Source organism: Chiloscyllium plagiosum, chromosome 21, assembly GCF_004010195.1.
Source record: "Chiloscyllium plagiosum isolate BGI_BamShark_2017 chromosome 21, ASM401019v2, whole genome shotgun sequence".
NCBI classification, from domain to species: Eukaryota; Metazoa; Chordata; class Chondrichthyes; order Orectolobiformes; family Hemiscylliidae; genus Chiloscyllium; species Chiloscyllium plagiosum.
In genome coordinates, this window is record NC_057730.1 from 5,163,861 (window position 1) to 5,180,055 (window position 16,195).

Sequence of the window (16,195 nt, forward strand, 5' to 3'; positions counted from 1 at the left end):
TCTACAACCAGCCACATTTGGCTGCTTCATATGTTGCCCAGCAAAATCAGCAAGTCCCAGTTTTAACTGGCGCTGTGTACACATTTTAATTTAATTGCTTCCCTGCAGTTTTAGCACTTCATCTCATGCCAGGAAATGCCAGTAAATGCATCATGTTAGATTCCTTGCTTTCATTAGTGGGACGGTCTCACTTATTTTTCTAATTCTCCTGTTCTCGTTCACAGTTTGTGCCACCAAATTGAGAATAATAGGGCAAGTTGATTCAGGCTGTCATAATCCTTTCGTGCTCACAGGTCGGGACAAATATTCCATCTTTCAGGCAATGTCCCAAGTTTGGCACTGGGATCCCACAGCTTTCAAAAAATTTTTTTTTCTCAAAAATGTCAAATTGTGATATACAGTTCTTAACAATCATTGCCATCTTTGGAAAGAAATGAAAAAGAAGTTAACTTGCTATCAAGGGCGCCTTCAGAAAGATTGCTTGATTTAACAAGGCTATTTACAATGAATGACTCGATCATTTGTAAGAAACCATTCACAAGTTGCAGCCTAAATATACCCTAAGTCTATGCATCTAGATCCCTATAGCTAATAAAAAGGTGCCTTGTAAATACCTCGATATTACTTCAATTTAAACCAGCAACCAGAGCTGCCTTCGCATCCTGTGGAGACAGGACTTTTTTTTTTAATCCCAGTCTAAGCACGTTATTTAAGTTTGAGCTATCAGAACCAAAGGAGAATTTATTGCCTTTAAAAATGCTTCAGCTTATTTATGATTAGACAACTGACACCATCTCTTCCCCCCACCCCCCACCCTACCCCACACTATCTTCCAGTGAAGAGAGGGTTTATTGAGAAAATTGTGTAAATCATCTTTCAAAAATAAAATGGTAAGAAATATACACAGATTCACAAATCAACAATCTGGTAATGCTCAATTTGGGAATGTTCAATTTGGTTTAATTATTGGAACATGGACTGAAATGCAATAAAAATATAAAGGAGGATGGGGTTGTATAAAGTGGGAACATCAGTTTTAAATTTCAGATCCCACCACAGCAACTGGTCGAATTTAAATTCAATTAATCAATCACCATTTTAAAGTTAGTTTCAGTAAAGCTGACCATGGAACTATAGATTGCTGTAAAAACCTATCATGTTCACTAGAGTCTTCAAGTCATACAGCATGGAAACAGACCCTTCGATCCAATTTGTCAAAGTCGACCAAGTTTTCCAAACTAAACTAGCCCCAACTGCCTGCATTTAGCTCATATACCTCTAAACCTTTACTATTCATGTACCTGTCCAAATGTCTTTTAAATGTTGCAACTATATGTTGTATCTACCACTTCCTCTGGCAGTGCATTTCACATATGCACAACCCTCAATGACATTCCTTTCAGGAAGGAAATCTGCCATTCTTACCTGGTCTGGCCCACATGTGACTCCAGACCCACAACGCTTAAGAAAGCTACAAAAATGGGGATTTAAGGAGTCCCCATCCATGAATAATAAAAAGCTAGAACCAGGTTCAGCAGGTAATAGAGAAGGAGACTGGAATATTTGCCTTCATTTCAAAGGGAATGGAGTGTAATAGGAGGGAGGTTTTGCTAAACCAATACAAGACACCAATCAGACCTCAGCTCGAATACTGTGAACAGATGTGGGGCCCCTTATCTATACTGGCATTGAAGGCAGTCCAGAGAAAGTTCACTAGGCTGAACCCACATATGGAGGGACTACCATATGGGGGAAGAGGTTGAATAGATTAGACCTCTACTTATTGGAATTTAGAACAGAGAGAGGAAATCTTACTCAAACATACAATCTGACAACTCAACAGGGCCAATACAGGGAGATGGTTTCCCCTTGTGGGAGAGTTTAAAATCAGAAGGCATAATCTCAGAATAAGGAGTCACACATTTAAGACAGAGATGAGGAGGAATGTCTTCTCTCAGAGGAGAGTGAATCTGTGGAATTCCTTACCGCAGAGGGGTGCCGAGGCTAGGTCATTAGCTTTTTTCATCGCTTAAATAGATTTTTTAAAATCAGTAAAGGAATCAATAGTTATGGGGGGAAAAGGCAGGAAAATGGAGTTTAGGATTATCAGATCAGCTGCGATTGCATCGAATGATGGAATAGGCTTGATGGGATGTGCAATCTCCTTCCGTTCCTACATCTTTAACCTCCTGAAATGACCCAAACAGCCATTCAGCTCAATGGCAACAAAAAACTGGTCTTGCCATGGAGCTCGCACATTCCATGAAAAAAATAAATAAACACAAGACCATCCTTCGATATTTGAAGAGAATCAAAACATGATACCAGCGAGCTAACCAGCTGACCCAGTTGTGACTTTGGGAAGGTTCCAAATGGAATAACATTCACCATCATAGGGAGTGTGCAGTCATTGGACACAATTCTCTGTGTCTTATATAATATTTAGCTCAAACCGGATAGTCAGTCTAAGATTAGAAATGGGAATCGAATACAGATGACCAAAGGCTCTTTGTTTATTAGGGTAAGGTTTGAAAGAATGGAACAGAGAAGAGATGTGTGATTTAATTTGTTTTTCAAGTTCAGATTTCAAATTAGTGGCATGTGAGTGTTAGTTTAGTTTTTCAAATAGAGTTAAATTAATTAGGCCAGTCTTTTTGGTAAACATATTTTAAACCAATCTGTGTCAAGGAACAGGTAACTACAATGATCCCTGAATGTAAATGGTCATTTATTGATACTGTGATGGTTTACAAGAGAGGGAAAGCTTTAAGTCATTAACAGTAGCAGAAACTAGAATAAGCAAGTTTTTTTTTTTAAAAAGTCATTAAAATGTTTTTGGGTATAGTTTGAAGGAAACCTGACTGGGCCCAGACACAATTACAGTCTCTCCTGAAAAGCAAAGGAAATAAGTTACCTCAGTAAAGAATGTGGTTTGTGAAACTTCCAGGTCAGGAGTGTTGGTTAGAATTAAAAGACTGAGAAAGACTACGCTCACATTTGTGTGAATATCCTTGGGACAGTACTTCTCAGCTCACAGGACAAAAACTGAGAAGTAGTTAAGTCAAGCTATAAAACAGACATGATAGGAGGCTTCTCTGGATTTTGATCAACTGCAAAGTGATGGCATTAAACGATAGAAAATAATTTATCTTGAAACCTTTTCAAACAGTACTCTATTTAGATAGCTTGGTTTGTTTTTCTTCTGGTTTATTGTTAAAACCAAATCTGTAGCTTGTCATACTTAAGTTTCAGTGAAATTAAATTAAGATTAAAAAAATGATCTATCATGCCTGATTTAACTCTGGGATCTGACTTGTCCAGTAGTAACAACAATTAGGATCTTAACAGGAGTTACAGTGGGGAGACCTTGGATGTGTGGGTTTTGCTGAGCACAGTGAATCTGCAGACTTTATTTCCACAGCATGTACAAACATTTCTCCCCAGATTTACTGCTCTTACATCAGCCTGCTTGACAGGGTAAGCACCCTGTAAAGTGAGGCAGTCTGTATCAAACTAGGGGCAGAACCATTGGTTAGGGAGGCGGGGGATTGTTGAGTAAAGTTTCTACCCAAACTTTCTGAAATATCTGCTTCTCACTCTATCCAAACGCACCGTCATTTGGAGGAGGAAGACTTTGAAAACTACTGCCGAAGTCCTGGATCGTCTGCAAGAATTTCCTGAGTTTCTACCTTAAATTTAGTGGGGAAAAAAGTGCAGCGTCAGAGAAATAATTATTTTAAAAGATACCACAAATCAGTGAAAACCCCGTGTGGTAATTCAGGAACTCTGCGTTTTCATATTACATGTTTCAAATACCATTCGCAAACAGTGCAGGCATCAGTTTCTGCTTGGTTTATAAATCTTTTACAATTAGCTTGATTAATCTTTCCACTTGAAACAAAAGCACACTTTCTTATCTTGCCTCCTTTTGTTTGGTCTGATCAATATTCTAGTGCGAAGCCTCTGGAGCCTGCTCCAAATGCCTTTTAATGTATACTCAAAGCCTTACTGACACTGGGAGTTTTGTGAGAATAATTCATTATTCTCATTGAAAGCCTGAGCCCAGCCTGACACCCACAAAGGGGTGTGTGTCTTTTCAAGCTTCTCCATTGTGCTGTGTGACTTTCTGTGACTGCTTGGTTGAAGAATGGCTATTCTGCTTGCTTTACCTACTAACAACAGACCGCTGTTTTGTTTGCAACGACAAAATTGTGCCATGTCTACTGTCTAACACAGACGTTGGCAATGATATAGCGCACATCAATGCACATTCCAATGACTTCGAACACTGCCCTCTCACCTCTGCCACACAAACGCAAGTTGTCAGTCAGTGTGGAGACAAAATCTCCCTTAATAAATAATCAAAATATTTCTGTTTCCTGGCGGTTTAAACACTACTTCAAATATGGAATAATTTGAGAATTTATTTCTGCTTAAAAAAAGGGATAGAAATTGCTGCAAGTCAGCATATGCTATCAATGAAATATTAACCATTGAATCTCAGAGGCTGTGAATCTCTGCAGTCAAATACCAATGTAAAAGGAATTTGATTAATGGTGCAGTTTCTACTTTTATATTGCGTATTAGCACTTTTTTTTTCATATCACCAGAATGCAGAAATGCAACCTCTATTTTCTACAGAATTGCAACACTTAAATCAGTCAAACTTAATGCATTGAGATTTCTTTTTCTCTCATTGATAGACAATCTCTGTTAAACCTTTAAACAATATAATACAAGGGATTAGAAATGAAGACAGTACAAAACTGTCTAAAATTTAACATTCCAACCTCCCCATCGGTTTCTCTGGAATTTCTCTACTACACAAGATGGTCTTTCTGTTGCCAATCTATGCAAGTCTGATTTACACTCTAAATTTCCCTGGGCCCTTCCAATTGGTCACTGTAAGCAGAAACTCCACTTACAAGTTACGCAGGTAACTTTGCTTTCAGTCAATCCTCCAAAGATCCAGCAGCCAGTTAGGAGCTTGCACAATGAAATTCACTCCCATAATCTAAAAGTTACTGAACTCCCTTTCTCAATCTTCCCTGACAATTGAGGTGCATCTTTACCCCTGTGGCTTGCCTGGTAATATGTTTAAAAATTTACAGCTGACCATGCATACTATATTTCCACCTCCTTCCCATTTTAAGGTCTGAGCCAGTTCTGTGTCAATTTTTCCATTATAAATTCCTGAATGTACATTTCCACTGGAAACTGTCAGTGTAAAGTGATCACTCTGCAATTACAACTTCCCACCAGTGGTAGTGATAGTCAGCATCTCAGTCCCTCAACCTCCAGAGGAAACTCCAAGGCTGGGATCTTGTCAAGGTTCTAGGAGCAGGAGATGAACTGTGTCATATATGAAATGTCAATTTTCAGGACTGTGGGGTGAAAATTAGCAAGCAATGAATGTAAATGGTCTTCCCTGGTATTTGGGATTCAGCAACTTCACTGAAATCACGGCCTAGGTTCGAGTCCTGGTCAGGAAAGAGGGCTACGCAGCACAGTAGCTCAGTGGTTTGCACTGCTACTTCACGGCACCAGGGACCCGGGTTCGATTCCACCCTCGGGCGACTGTCTGTGTGGAGTTTTGCACATTCTCCCCATTTCCACATGGGTTTCTTCCAAGTGCTCTGGTTTCCTCCGACAATCCAAAGATGGCTAGGTTAGGTGGATTGGCCATGCTAAATTGCTCATAGTGTCCAGGGATATGCAGACCAGGTGGGCTAGCCATGGGAAATGCAGGGTTACAGGGTAAGGGGGCTAGGTTTAGGTGGGATACTCTTCAGTGCAACAAGGAAACAGTAGTTCAGCCACTACAGTGGCCTGTGTGGCGCTGTCCAGGGAGGTCAGGGTATGGCTGAGCGAAGGAGGGAGGTCGGGCCAGAACGACCCTCAGGATGGTTGTGAGAGACAGACGGCCGGTGCTAAATAGACAGAAAGTCAGTCAGCACAGAAGCATGATTGAGAAGAGATCAAGGGCTCAATGGTGAAATTGGGGGCAAGAGTTGAGAGTAATTAAAGGTGATAGAGGGAGATTGAGGTCAACGGTTGGCATGTCAGTGATGATGGAGTCAGCTCTGGGTAGAAAGGTTAATCAAGAGGCATGGTAGGTGGCTCAGGAATCACAGAAGGCAGAGTTAAGATAATGGATGAAGGGCTGAGGGTGATGGGAGAAGGTCAGAGACGAGGGGGTGGCGGGCGCGCACGCATGTTCAAGTGTGTTCAAGTTCAAACTCTTCCTCTCTGATGGGTGGAATGAGACCACTGGCTTGCAGGGTGTGAATTGCTGCACTTCAATATGGCAGCCAGATTTTAGCCACCAGGAAGTAAGGGAAGACTTCCTGCCCCTCCTTCTGCCCTTCGACTTTGGCTAACTACCATGTAATTGCACGTGGCAATCCCCCTGCTCGGTGGGCATCACATTCAGTGCCAATTCCTGACTCTAGGACACTTATTGCTGCAGAGAGATTCCACTGGACTTCTTTCAGGTTGTTTGTAACTCTGAACAGAACCTGACATCAGACTATTGTAAAATAATACCACAAAATGTTATTACTTGAAAAGATGGATGAAATTACGTTTGTGCGTCCTTTTTCACCACTCCATTCCCACTAATCCCACTTCACCTGAGGGTATATTTCAACTGAACACTCAGTCATGGGAGATTAAGGGGCATGCATAGTTCCTTGAAAGTGGAGTAGCAGGTAGACAGGGTGATGAAGGTGGTGTTGGGTACATTTGCCCTAATTGGTCAGTGCATTGAGTTTAGGCATTGGGTTGTCCTGTCTGGCCACAATGTGACATCGGTGAGACCATCTTTGGAATACTGCGTACAATTCTGGTTGCCAGAGGAAGGATGTTATTAAACTTGAGAGAGTACAGAAAAGATTTACAAGGATGTTGCCAGGGTTATAGGAAGAGGCTGAATAGGTTGGGGATTTTTCTCCTGGAGTGTCGGAGGCCGAGCGGTGACCTTATACAGGTTTACAAAATCATGAGGGGCATGGATAGGATATATAGCCAAGGTCTTTCTCCCAGGGCAGGGGAGTTAGAAACTAGAGGGAATGGGTTTAAGGTGATAGAAAACGGACCTGAAGGGCAATCTTTTCATACCGTGCATGTATGGAATGATCTGCCTGAGGAAGCAGTGGAGGCTGGTACAATTAGACTGTTTAAAAGGCATCTGGCTGGGTATATGAATAAGAAGGATTTGGAATGATATGGGCCAAGTGCTGGCAAGTGAGACGAGGTGAGATTGGGATATCTGGTCAGCATGGATGAGCTGAACCAAAGGATTTGTCTCCATGCTGTATGATACTATGACCGTACAGAGTAAAAGCCTTGTAACTCACTTCCTGCAAATGTCAAATCTAGTTCCAGAAACACACTCTCCAACCAACCTTGATGCTAGTGGCAACATGCAACCATGTTCTCCAATATAATACAACAGAACTTTACGTTTAGTCGGTAGGATATGGTTAATACAAAGTTACTTAACTCAAATTTGTATAGTACCAAAGAAAACAGTTTTATAGTTCTACTGATTATTTTGAATGCATTGTTTTTCAAATGCAAAACAAATTTAAATCAACAGGATAAATTTAAAGTGACTGTGGGAAAAGGGCAGGGATCAAGCATTTGGAGAAATTGCTGGATAAGCTCAGCAGATCTGGCAGGATCTGAGGAGAGAATTTCAGGTCAAGTGGCTCTTCCTTAGAGGATTCTTGTGAGGAAGGGTCACTGGACTCAAAATGTTACTTTGATTTCTCTGCACCGATGCTGCCAGACCTGTTGAGCTTCACCAGCAATTTCTGTTTAAGTTTCTGACTTCTTGTGTCCGCAGTTCTTTCAGTTTTTATTAAGCATTTGTATCAGTCTGATGGAAGCATTGCACTGCCAATTATTATTGCTTACAATATTAAAATGAATATTGAAAATTAAATGAATAGTACTTTAATTCGCTGTTTATCCCTGAGACTATTATAAAATACTATTTTCATAATATACTGGTTTGTGCTGAAAATGGGATAAGAATAGTTCGATGGCTGTTTTGGAGCAGCACTGACTCAATGAGTCAGAGGGCATTTTTCTGTGCTATAGATCTCTGACTCACTGATTTATTAAAATTTCATAAATAAGCATTTGTAACTGAGGCACCACCAATTACTGTCCACTGTACATGTGCACAATACTATAGCAATGTTTTAAATTTTAAAAACAAGTACTTTGAGTTTGTTTCTGTGAGCCTATTAAAATGGTGTCATTAGTTAATATTTGTAATTATTCTTATAAGAGATATTGCTGCTAGTGTGCATTAATGTCAACAAACTCTTTCAGATACCTGACTGCAACTTGAAAGGATAAAATCAAATGTCACATGACACCAAGTTATAGTCCAACAGGTTTATCAAAAATCAAAAGCTTTTGCAGCGCTGCGCTGAAAGCTTCCAATTTCGAATAAACCTGTTGGACTATAACCTGGTATCATGTGATTTCTGACTTTGTCCACTCCAGTTCAACAGAGACACCTCAACATCATAAAAAGGATGAATGATTCGTCATTTATATAAATGATTTGAATGTCAGCATAGGAAGTATAGTTAGTAAGAGTATTGAGTACAGGAGTTGGGAGGTCATGTTGCGGCTGTACAGGACATTGGTTAGGCCACTGTTGTGAAACTTGAAAGGGTTCAGAAAAGAGGGGTGAGGGGTGACCTTCTAGGGGTTTTATGAGGGGCATGGATAGGATAAATAGACAAAGTCTTTTCCCTGGGATCGGGGAGTCCAGAACTAGAGGGCATAGGTTTAGGGTGAGAGGGGAAAGATATAAAAAGATTGGGATGGGCTATCTGGTCGGCATGAACGGGTTGGACCGAAGGGTCTGTTTCCATGCTGTACATCTCTATGACTCTAAGACACCAAAATTGGAGGTGTAGTGGACAGCGAAGAAGGTTACCTCAGATTACAATGGGATATGGGATCTTGATCAGATGGGCCACTTGACCAAGGAGTGGCAGATGGAGTTTAATTTAGATAAATGTAAAGTGCTGCATTTTGGGAAAACAAATCAGAGCAGCACACTAAATGGTAAGGTCCTAGGAGTGTTGCTGAACAAAGAGACCTTGGAGTGTGGGTTCATAGCTCCTTGAAAGTAGAGTCACAAGTAGATAAGATGGTAAAGAATGCATTTGGTATGTTTTCCTTTATTGGTCAGAGCATTGAGTATATCAGTTGGGAGATCATGCTGCAGCTGTACAGGACATTGGTTAGGCCACTTTTGGAATATTGTGGGCAATTTTGGTCTCCTTCCTATCGGAAGGATGTTGTGAAACTTGAAAGGGTTCAGAAAAGATTTACAAGGATGCTGCCAGGGTTGGAGGATTTGAGCTATGGGGAGAGGCTGAACAGGCTGGAGCTATTTTCCCTGGAGCGTCGGAGGCCAGGGGTGACCTCATAGAGGTTTATAAAATCATGAAGGGCATGGATAGGGTAAATAGACAAGGTCTTTTCCCTGGGGTAGGGGAGTCCAGAACTAGAAGGCATAGGTTTAGGGTGCGAGGGAAAAGATATAAAAGGGCCTAAGGGGCAACTTTTTCATGCAGAGGGTGGTACGTGTATGGAATGAGCTGCCAGAGGAAGTGGTGGAGGCTGGTACCATTGCAACATTTTAAAGGCATCTGGATGGGTATATGAGTCGGAAGGGTCTGGAAAGATATGGGCCGGGTGCTGGCAGGTGGGACTAGATTGGGTTGGGATATCTGGTCGGCATGGATGGGTTGGAACAAAGGGTCTACTTCCGTGCTGTACAGCTCTATGACTCTGTGTTCTGCGCAGGACAACTATTGAAAAAAAATCCTCCAAAACAGGCAAAAAAAAAACAAAATATATGTTCTAGACCTCTAGCGCTCTTTAGGTGTGTTATAATCTTGTAAATATGGCATCATTTAAACACGGTTTCTGGACTTGTTCATCTCAGGATCAGACCTGCACTTTTTCAGCAAGTTGCTAGCTTGTCCATTTAGGTTTTCCAAAACTGCTCCTTGCTTTGTATGCGCCCTTCCAGCAGTGCTTTCAAGGATGGTCAACATAGCTGTCATGGAATTGAAACAAACCATTCAGCCCATCATGTCTGTACTGGCTCTCTAAGCATTTCAACTTCGTGTTACACTCCTATATTTACCTGCACATTGTTTCCATCCAATGCCTCTTAAATGACTTAACTGAACCTATCTTCACTACAGTTCCAGACAATGCATTCAATACCCTAACTACTCACTGAGTGAATGTGATTTTTCCTCACCTCACACTTGCTTAATTTGCAAAACATTTTAGAGTTGTGCCCCTGGTTCTCAAACGATGAGTTCCAGCCTTTCAGAAAGTTAATGCACTCATCATTACCTCTCTGCAGACCTAAGAGAATGCAAAACATGACTTACCTCAAAAGTCATGCCCTTGATAATGCAGAGCTGTCTCACAGTCTCCGCGACTTGCTCTGCACTTGAAGATCCTGCCTTTTTATCTTCGCCACTCTCTCTCTCAAACAATAGAGTGCTGTGGTGGAATGCCTTCAACTCCACTGTTAAGAAATACAAATGCTGATTTACAGAATGCCAAGAATTAAACCACAGCCTGTGACACACCAACAAAGTCCAGAATTCCATTTCCTTCTACTTGTATAAAAGAAATGGTCTTCCACTTCGATAGCTCCCAATCTCTCAAAGCACTTTACAGTCAACAGTGTAGTCATTGTTGAAATGCAGGGAATGTAATGGCCATGTAGCAAGTTCTCAGAAATAACAATGTGATGAACCAGATTATCTGATTTTATAATGTCGGAGAAGGAACACACATTGGACAAAATTAACGACACTGAATTTAATGTAGGAAAGTGTGAGATCATGCACCCTAGCAGGGAAAAATCAAAAGCAACTATTATTAAAATGGAGAGAGGGACTCCATAAAGTGCAACACCAAGGGGTCTGAATGTTCTTGTGCACGTAACACAAACAGTTAGCAGGCAGGTGCAGCAAGTAATTAAGACGACAAATTGAATTGTGGCCTTTGTTGCAAAGGGATTGGATTTTACAAAATGGGGAAGTCTTGTTACAACTGTACAAAGTGTTAGTGAGGCCATACCTGGAGTATTGTGTACAGTTTTAGTCCCTGTATTTAAGAAAGGATGTACTAACATTGAAGGCAGCGCAAATAGGATTTCTGTAGGCTGAATCCTAGGATGAAGGGGTTAATTTATAAAGAATGGATAAACATAAACATGGTTAGACCTGTACTTTAGGTGAATGAGGGGTGAGGTTACTGAAACATACGAGATTCTGAGGGGCCTTATCAGAGTAGCTATTGATAAGATTTGCTCAATGTAATTGCTCAGCCTTCTCCCTTCTGGTCCAGACAAGTTCTCCATATAAGAGCAGCAGTTCTTACTACAAGGAAGACCCCCTTGCCTGCTGCATGTCACCTTTAACCTGAAGGCATGTGTTTCTCATTTGCTGATGGCTTGTTCACAAATGTGCAATCTAATTTACCAGTGTGCAAAGGAGACATTAAACCATTCAAAATAGGTGTTCTTTGTTTGTCTTGAATCCACTGTTAACAACTTACTGCCATTGGGAAGCAGCCATTTGCACAATTCTGCCCAGTTCTCAAGTCTGAACCAAGTGTCTCATTGTCCCTGAAGTCATTTGGAAGAATGTTGTGAAAGTTGAAAGGGCTCAGGAAAGATTTACAAGGATGTTGCCAGGTTTGGAGAGTTTGAGCAATAGGGAGAGGCTGAATAGGCTGGGGCTGTTTTCCCTGGCGCGTTGGGGGCTGAGGGGTGACATTATAAAAGTTTATAAAATCATGAGGGGCGTGGATAGGGCAAGTAGCCAAGTTCTTTTTCCCAGGAAAAGGGAGCGCAAAGCTAGAGAGTGTAGGTTTAAGATGAGAGGGGAAAGATTTAAAAGGGACCTAAGGGGCAACCTTTTCACAAAGTGGGTGTGGAATAAACTGCCAAAGAAATGGTGAAGGCTAGTACAATGACAACATTTAAAAGGCATCTGAATGGGTATATGAATAGGAAGGGTTTAGTGGGATATGGACCAAATTCTGGTAAATAGGACTAGATTAGTTTGGGATATCTGGTCAGCATGGACAAGTTGGACCGTAGGATCTGTTTCCATGCTGTACATCTCTGTGACTCTATGATTCTAAATGTGTCACTATTGTCTGAACAAACCCAAAGTTTAAAACAACCTAATCCCATCGTATGATGAGTACTCACCGCACTTGTTGAATTACTCCGGTCAACAGTGATTTTGCCTTCAATATTACTTTGCGGCTTTCTATATTTAGTATTGTACAATGTACAATACAGAAGGCATTTAATAAGAACAGATTATTAACGATTTGTTAAGATTGTTTTAACCCCTTTCGCCATTTATCCTTCTGCGTCCTGTTAGAATTTTATTGGTTTCTTTGAGAACTCCCCTCATTCTTTGAAATTCCATTGAATGTAGTTCTAATAAATTCAGTGTCTCTTCATTCATCATTCCAGTCAGCCCAATAATCAAGCTGGTAAACCTGCACTCCACTCCCTCTTCAGCCAGAGCATCCTTCCTAGATAAGGAAACCAAAGTTGCACACAATGCGCCAGGCGTGATCTCACTGAGGCCCAGTACTATTGCATGAAGACATCCCTGCTCCTGTCCTCAAATCCTCTCGCTATGAAGGTCAACATACCATTTGCCTCCTTCACCACCTTCTGCACTTACTTTTAGCAGACATCAGGTCTCATCCCACATCTCCCTTTCCCAATCTATCAACATTTAGAAAATAACCTTCCTTCTTGATTTTGCTATGAAAATGAATAACCTCATATTTACTTACATTACACTTCATCTGCCCACTCACTCAACTTGTCCAACTCACACTGACTTTGCTCCTCAACTGTACAGTGCAATGCCTGGAACTAATGGGCTAAACCATCGAAGAATGGATGTCGGGCAGAAAAGTTAAGCTTATCTCTGTCGTTGTTCTAGCATGGAACATGTGCATTTAGTTTACTCATGCTAGTAAACATTTACAAAGCTAACAGGCACATACTTGGTGACCAACACACTGTTTGCCAGCACATGCGGCAGCCACTCAAGTCCATGCCAACATGGTTAACACTGGGATTACAAATTATTGCAGAATTCGGATTTGGGTTCAGTACTTCTGACTCACCTCTGGGCTTGAATACTGCTTCCTCTTTTTTTAGGAATTTGAGTGTAGTGAGAATCTCTGTCTTTGCCCCTTTTCCTCCTTTGGAGAAAGGCTGAAAGACATTTGACTCATTGCAAATGGCCATTTCTACGGTGCCATCTTTATAGCTCTGTACGCATTCTAGATGTGAATCCAGGATCTGTTGATGGGCCTACGTGAAAACAATGAAACATTAGAGAGGCTTAATCCTCTCCACTTCTTTCAGGTACAAATATACTTGTTTTTATAATCATAATTTTGGTTTTCACACACCAGACATACAAGTGTAGAATCCCTACAGTCTGTAAGCAGCTATTAGGCCCTTTTAGTCCACCCCAACCCTTCGAAAAGCAACCCACTCACACCTAGACCCTACCCCGTCCCTGTAACCCTGCATTTCCCATAAGTCACCCAGCCTGCATATCCCTGGACTCTCCAGGGCAATTTAGCATGGTGAATCCACCTAAACTGCACATTGTTGGACTGTGGGAGGAAACCGGAGTACCTGGAGGAAAGCCAGACAGAAACAGGGAGAATGTGCAAACTCCACAGACAGTTGTCCAATGCGGACACAAACCCAGGTCCCCGACGTTGTGAGGCATCAGTGCTAACCACTGAACCACTATGTCACGCCCCCCCCCCCCCCCAAGCTGATTTCAGTACACATTGCGCTTCTTTCATTGAGAAAGGGTTATAGAAGCAGCCAAACCCTGCTGCCTTTTCCATATCAACACCCTGATCAATGAGATTTCAGGTGAATTGGCTAACTGCAATTGACGATTACCAGCTCCAACTTTATGACCATGACAACCATGGTCTCAGTCAGTAACCTCACCTCAGTGTGTAAAGTGGCATTCTCTTTCAAATTCTAGATTCTTGTATGATGAATTGAAGATAACAGGATTCAACTTTGGGCCCCTTTCTAACCATGTTTGAGTTCTGTACTTATCTGATTTAAGGTACCTGCAATAATGTTTGCAAATGCCTTGGTCATTTGATAATGAAAAGCTGACTCTTTAATTGATTATTTTTTAGAACAATTACTTTGTTATAGTTCATCTCAATTCTCATTAGAATCATTCAAAAGTTAATTAATTTATTGATCTATCAACTGACATTGGACCAGGTAAAATAGAGTGTTCCCATTTTGACGGTGATAGAGAACGGTCACATGAACTTTAATGGATGTTATGAGTGGTTTTGCTTACTGTAGAATCAGGTAGAAGTACTGACTGCAATGAAGTGACAGCCGTAGCACGTAAGGAACAACGGTTCAAATCCTTAGACTTCACAAGAAGGGAACCTTGCACCTTATACACGGACAAACACTTCCCTGAAATATCCACCTGTAGAAAAAGTATTAAAGACAAAGAGCTATGAATATAGAACAGTATTTATTGTAGTAGTTAGCGCTGACCGATATGTCCCAAAATGTTGTTAAAACAATTAAACTAAGACATTCTCCTACGTCTTATATAGTTCATTATATTTTGCAGAGAAATTAAGTGAACTTTAAGTTGTTCTGTCTGCACCTCTCAATCTCATTGCATCCTGTTGCATTCCTTACTCCATTAATTATCCCTTCTTGGCTAATTATCATAGAATCCCTACAGTGTGAAAGCAGGCCATTCATCCCATCAAGTCCACACAGACCCAGGCCTACCCCCTACCCTATTCCCGTAATCTGCACATCCCTGGACACTATGGGCAATTTAGCATGGCCAATCCACGTAACCTGCACATCTTTGAGCATTATCGGTTTTCCTTGCACAGTAACAAGAAGCGGTAGTGAAGAGGTTTATAGATGTTCAAGGCACTGGGTAAATCTTTGATATTGTTATGGTTGCTGGATCAGAGACAGCACTAAGGCCACATGGAAAAGCTGCATATTTAAGTCAGACAACATTCAGCCAGCTCACAGTCCGCACAGTCCCTTAAATGTGGAATTCGATTTGTGGAGGGCTCTGAGGATGACATTTTCACATGTAGCCAATGTGTCGATAACAAGTTGTCGCTGAACTTCATGCAACAGCAGAGTGCTTTCATTTCTTTCTAAGTCTCCCATTGCAAACGTAATCTGTTAAAAGCTGTACACATATCTGTGAGACTCAGTCATGCTTCGCACCAGTAAACCTCAAGGAAACAATCGAGGCCGTTATGTTCTAATGACCTCACACAGTGCGAGGGAGGCTGTAACCTGGTTTCTTCCTGGGTTCAATCTTAACGTTTCCTCATCAGTCACCACTGATTCTGAAGGAGCTCTTTCGGACAGCCTGCAGTACAGTTTGAATTCATTTCCTGAAAATTCGCTCAAACATCTAGGAGCTTCTTTTATGCTTTACTTCGCTTGTAATGTGGGATTTTTCATAGTATAAATGTAGCAATTTGTTACTCAACAAAAATATACATGCCTCAACATAAAGAGAAATGCAACATAATGCGGTCTGCAGGAATGTTAGTCAAATGAGAACACAGATTCATGGCAGTGACAGCAAAGTTGGTTAACCATCAGACATTACTGCATTTTCTGAATAACTCTCAGACTTGGGAGCAAAGAAGCCTTGTTACTTTTTTTTAAAACCTCTAGTAGCAGAATTCTGCACCCAGGAGCTTGACCCAAATGAGTCAAATATATATTAGAAATGGTGAAGTGGAGTATCAATCTTCAAGGAGAAAGTGAGGTCTGCAGATGCTGGAGATCAGAGCTGAAAATGTGTTGCTGGAAAAGTGCAGCAGGTCAGGCAGCATCCAGGGAACAGGAGAATCGACGTTTCTCCTTCTTCAGGATAAGCATAAGCCCTTCTTCAGGAATGAGGAAAGTTTGTCCAGCAGGCTAAGATAAAAGGTAGGGAGGAGGGACTTGGGGGACGGGCGTCGGAAATGTGATAGGTGGAAAGAGGTCAAGGTGAGGGTGATAGGTCAGACGGGGGTGGGGGCGGAGAGGTCGGGA

The 16,195-nt window shown here is 41.4% G+C and overlaps 1 protein-coding gene across 2 annotated transcripts in view; it reads right to left on the minus strand.

Annotated features, from left to right (window-relative positions):
• LOC122560484 overlaps window positions 1-16,195 on the minus strand; it is a 429,307-nt gene that overhangs the window by 349,981 nt on the left and 63,131 nt on the right. For both annotated transcript variants that reach the window (XM_043711128.1, XM_043711129.1), the window contains exons 6-8: window positions 14,454-14,591; window positions 13,228-13,417; window positions 10,443-10,582 (exon numbers count right to left, since the gene is read on the minus strand). In XM_043711128.1, the coding sequence (XP_043567063.1) occupies window positions 10,443-10,582; window positions 13,228-13,417; window positions 14,454-14,591 (468 nt within the window). The remainder of the gene's footprint in view (window positions 1-10,442; window positions 10,583-13,227; window positions 13,418-14,453; window positions 14,592-16,195) is intronic.